This window comes from Oncorhynchus gorbuscha, linkage group LG01, assembly GCF_021184085.1.
Source record: "Oncorhynchus gorbuscha isolate QuinsamMale2020 ecotype Even-year linkage group LG01, OgorEven_v1.0, whole genome shotgun sequence".
In the NCBI taxonomy this organism is placed as follows: domain Eukaryota; kingdom Metazoa; phylum Chordata; class Actinopteri; order Salmoniformes; family Salmonidae; genus Oncorhynchus; species Oncorhynchus gorbuscha.
Window position 1 is genome coordinate 73,820,946 of NC_060173.1, and position 5,005 is coordinate 73,825,950.

Genomic DNA, 5,005 nt, shown 5'->3' on the forward strand with positions numbered 1-5,005 from the left:
TTAGAATCACTCCTCTGTTTTTCACATATCTATTCGATAAGTCACTTGTGGCAGTTTGGTTTCTCCTCTGTTCAAAATGGAAAAATGCGCGCACCTGGAGATTACGCAATAGTTTTGATGGAGGACACCGAGTGGACACCTGGTAAATGTAGTCTCTTATGGTCAATTTTCCAATGATATGCCTACAAATACGTCACAATGCTGCAAACACCTTGGGGAAACGACAGAAAGTGTAGGCTCATTCCTTGTGCATTCACAGCCATATAAGGAGACATTGGAACACAGCGCCTCAAAAATCTGGCTCACTTCCTGTATGAAATTTCATCTTGGTTTCGCCTGTAGCATTGGTTCTGTGTGTTTTCTTTCCAAAGCTGTCAATTATATGCATAGTCGCATCTTTTTGTGACAAAATATTGCGCTTAAAACGGGCACGTTTTTTATCCAATAATGAAATAGCGCCCCCATAGGAGGTTAAACAGATAACACACCAAAACAACTCTCTGTAGTTACTAGATGTCCATTATGAAATTTGTGAAATTGTGATTTCCTTGAACTATCCTATACTAAGTCATGAAGACCATGGACTGTTTCGAAATGTGCGTTTCACCAACCCTTGCGCAACAGAGTGTATATGTGTGTGTAGATGCGCTGGACTCCTTGGATCTGACCATGGACGAAAACAAGGAAAACCAGACACCTGAGGGGGTGCAGGGGGAGCTGGACTGGGTGCAGCAGTTTAGCCTGGAGCAGGAGCGGGAAGAGCAGGAGCTGCAGCAAGCCCTGGCCCAGAGCCTGCAGGAGCATGTAAGACTCCCAACACACACTAGGCCATTACATAGAGAGACCGATACAGCTCTACCCTTTTTACTGTTGGATAAACCTGGTGTCTGTGGTTCACCAATGTTTTTGTAATGTAGGCTAATCTTCCCTCTGCATGTTTTGGTGAATACCCAAAATGTTTTTTTTTTTTGACCCACCAACTTTATATAATGTCAACTAGGTGTCCATTTGACCCTGTATCCAGCAATGCTGCCTTGTTGCACCATCGCAATACATTCCAGTGGCATTTTCAATTTGTGGAATGTCCTACAGGAAGCCCAAGAGATGAGGGAGGACGACGACCTCAAGAGAGCCACAGAGCTCAGCCTGCAAGGTACAGCATAGACACTGGTACCCCTTTTTTAAGCATATACTCAGCATCACAAAAGAAAAGTAGTGTGTGTGTGTTTACACCAGGGGTTGGAATCAGTTCCGGTGTTCCAACCAGAAAATACGTTCTAAATCGGTTCGAACCAATAAATTAAAAAAAGTAGCAGTTTATATAGGTCGGGGAGGGGCAACTTCAATAGGGGTGGGGGCCACACACTCTGGACTCATGAGGGGCTGTAGTTGCCCCCCACACACAAACACACACTGAGGGCAAAACATTTCAGTGGCCCACCTCTTGACAGCGGAGAGACTTAACTTTTAGAGTTCATTTTGTGCAATTTTATACATTTTGTCATAGTGTAGAGAAATATTTGCAGTTTTAATATGGTATCTGAGTGAGACTAACAAAATCAATGGGAGGGGCCCTGGCCGATAATTTGACCGTGATAACAAGTTTAGTTTAGCGGCCAGCAATCTAATTTACCAATCTGAAAACATTTAGTTGACATGGGCTAATTGACTATCAGTGACAGACATAACAATAGAGAAACTGCTGATTCACATCCACATTTCTAAATTGCACCTTGTGTATTCTACTATTCTAACTTGCAACAAACAGTAATTTGAGTGGAATTTGATCCGAGGGCCTCCGAAAAGGGGCCTGCGGGCCGGGCCGCATGCCGGCAGTTGCCCATCCCTGATCAGTGGTGGAAATTGTCATATTTGAGTAAAAGTAAAAATATCTTCATAGAAAATGACTCAAGTGAAAGTCACCCAGAAAAATCTTATTTAAGTAAACGTCTAAAAGTATTTGGTTTTAAATATGCTTAAGTATCAAAAGTAAATATAATTTCTCAAATGTACTTCAGTATCAAAAGTATAAATCATTTCCAATTCCTTATATTAGGCGAACTAGACGGCACCATTTTCTTTTCTTTCTTTCTTTAAAAAAAAGAAAATTGATGGATTGCCAGGGACACCTCATACATAATTTACAAACGAAGCATATGTTTAGTGAGTCCCCCAGATAAGTATGTGAATTAGACCATTTTCCTGTCCTTCTAAGCATTCAAAATGTAACTGGTACTGTTGGGTGTCAGGGAAAATGTATGGAGTCATTTAAGAATGTAGTGAAGTACAAGTATAAAATTGTATAAAATAGAAATAGTAAAGTACAGATACCCCCTACTTCAGTAGTACATTAAAGTATTTTTACTTAAGTACTTTACATCACTGTCTTATTTACATGTTTGATTGGTCAGATAAGTGCAGGCGTGAGATGCGACTGAAATTTCACTGGTGAGGGGAGGGCAACGTGGTGGACATGGAGGGGGCTTGGCTTGTAAGTTGAGTTGAGAACATCATGATGTGAATTGGAATGTGTTTAGGCTGTTACTAGCATTATAACTTCACAAAATTACCCAATTATATTCTAGACATTAGGAATATTTTAGGAACTAAAAAGAATGTTAGTAAGCCGTAGGCAAGATATGAAAATAACGGTTTTGTTCCAGAACACGAGAGATCCCTTTTGTTCCTGGTTCCGTATCACTTCCTCTGCAAATGTAGTTATTTTTTGGTTCCCTGAAGTGGTTCCAACCCCTGGGTTGTGCATTTCATTGGTTTTCACATGTCTTGATCTGCTCTGCTCTGGTTTCTCCCTCCCAGAGTTCAACAACTCGTTGCCAGAGCTGCTGTGTTCAGACGAGGATTCTGGGAACGAAGAGGTGCTGGACATGGAGTACAGCGAAGCAGAGGCTGGGGACCTGAAGAGGAACGCTGAGGTACAGAGCCTCCCTCCTTTTCCTCATCTCCCACACTAACCAGCCTTCACCAGGGTCCTGTTCAGTAGGGAGTAAACTCTCGTGGACAGACGCACATAACATAAATGGTAGTAGTGTCTTACAAGAGACTGAGATGTGACGACTAACGAGCAACTTTGTTCTGGTACGCAGTTTTCTTTTTTTGTCGCTGATTTGGACAAATCACAATTTCGCAGGTGCTCGCCTCTTTCCTCTGTCTAAATGGGACATTTGGCCCATATACTTGCCTGAAACTGGCAGAGTTTCTGTTTAGGGGGTCGAGAAATGGCTATTCTTGTTCGTATCTTTTCTAACGTGTGTGTGTGTGTGTGTGTATGTCCCGCCGCCCCCAGAACTTAATCGAGCTTCTGATGCAATTACACAACATTTTAGTTCTGGGTGTCTGACATTCAGTAAGGAGAAACGTTTTGAAATGGAGTGAAACGTCCTGGCTTGAACACCTCTTCCTTTCTTGTTCCCAGAGTGGAGATCTGGCCAATTCCTTCCGGCTGATCAGTGTAGTCAGTCACATCGGGAGCAGCTCCTCCTCTGGTAAGCACTGCCCTCCCTATAAACTACGGTCTGCTAAGATATATGGCTGTGTTACGAGATGCACCATTATTTGTGGGACCCAAAAAATGTGTTCAAGTTGAATGAATATTGAAGCATCAATATCATTCATATTTTTTGGTAGCAACGGATTTCTGCGCATTTCAAAACACACTACGGTGTAGCAGGAGCCACAGATTATCACTCATCCGTGAAACCACGTAAAGCATGAAAATGTAAGGTTGTGTGAGCTATAATAATAATGATATATGCCATTTAGCAGACGCTTTTATCCAAAGCGACTTACAGTCATGTGTGCATACATTCTACGTATGGATGGTCCCGGGAATCGAACCCACTACCCTGGCGTTACAAGCGCCATGCTCTACCAACTGAGCTACAGAAGGACCACAAGACGGCATGTGATTACGATACCATGAGAACCCCAAACACTGAATTCTTGTAGTCTAATATTAACCTATAATTAAATTGCCCGACTCTCAGGCCATTACATCAGTGACATCTACGACATGAAGAAGCAATCGTGGCTGACCTACAACGACCTGGACGTGTCGCGCACGCAGGAGGCCATGGTGCAGAGGGACCGCGACCGCAGCGGATACATCTTCTTCTACATGCACAAGTGAGTGTCCCTCTTATCTCTTCCATCAAGGTTCCTATTCCAGCTTCAGATTGAGGGCAGGGTTGTGTTCAGTGGAGAAAATGCAGTGAAACGTGTCCTGAACTTGTCCAATAAGAACATAGATTTGTTTTCAGTTGCAATAACTTTGCAACGGTATCCCCTACTGAATACTAAAACCCTGTTTTCTTATGCTTAGGCAATAAAGCACTGGGGGGGTGTGGTATATGGCCAATATACCACGGCTAAGGGCTGTTCTTATGCGTAACGCAGAGTGCCTGGATACAGCCCTTAGCCTGGTATATTGGCCATATACCACAAACCCCTTATTGCTATTATAAACTGGCTACCAATGTAATTAGAGCAGCAAAAATGAATGTTTTGTCATATACCCGTGGTACACAGTCTGATATACCACGGTTGTCAGCCAATCAGCATTCAGGGCTCGAACAGCCCAGTTTTCTAATAAGGAGTTAACAACCAGCCTGTCACTATGCACTACACCCGTTTCTGAGTACAATCCAGTGGCGGCTGAGCGAGACCCAGCTGCAGTAAGCAGGGCTGCCAACAACAATGGGCAACTGAGCGGAAGCTGGAACAAACCTCCCCCCCATGCAATTAGAAAAGCAATTTGTTCAAAGCTCTTCTTTTGTCAGAAAAAATTAAGGGGTGAAATTAAACAGTCTACTATCTCAAAGAATGCTGGGGGGGTTTAATACAAATAAAGGACATTACAAGTTGTACATTCACTTATTGTAGGAGATGTTGCCTAACTTGGTGTTGTGTGTATCATATACACTGGAACCCACTTTGATGGGTGTGGATGCCTTGACTGACTGCTGTGTTTGTTCCCTCCTCTCCTCAG

The 5,005-nt window shown here is 43.0% G+C and overlaps 1 protein-coding gene across 1 annotated transcript in view; it reads left to right on the top strand.

Annotated features, from left to right (window-relative positions):
• The window catches only part of LOC124041824 (ubiquitin carboxyl-terminal hydrolase 37-like), a 33,636-nt gene that overhangs the window by 27,304 nt on the left and 1,327 nt on the right, over positions 1 to 5,005 (top strand). The window contains exons 19-23 of the mRNA XM_046359882.1: positions 644 to 804; positions 1,093 to 1,153; positions 2,818 to 2,933; positions 3,434 to 3,503; positions 4,005 to 4,143. Coding sequence (XP_046215838.1) covers positions 644 to 804; positions 1,093 to 1,153; positions 2,818 to 2,933; positions 3,434 to 3,503; positions 4,005 to 4,143 — 547 coding nt within the window. The remainder of the gene's footprint in view (positions 1 to 643; positions 805 to 1,092; positions 1,154 to 2,817; positions 2,934 to 3,433; positions 3,504 to 4,004; positions 4,144 to 5,005) is intronic.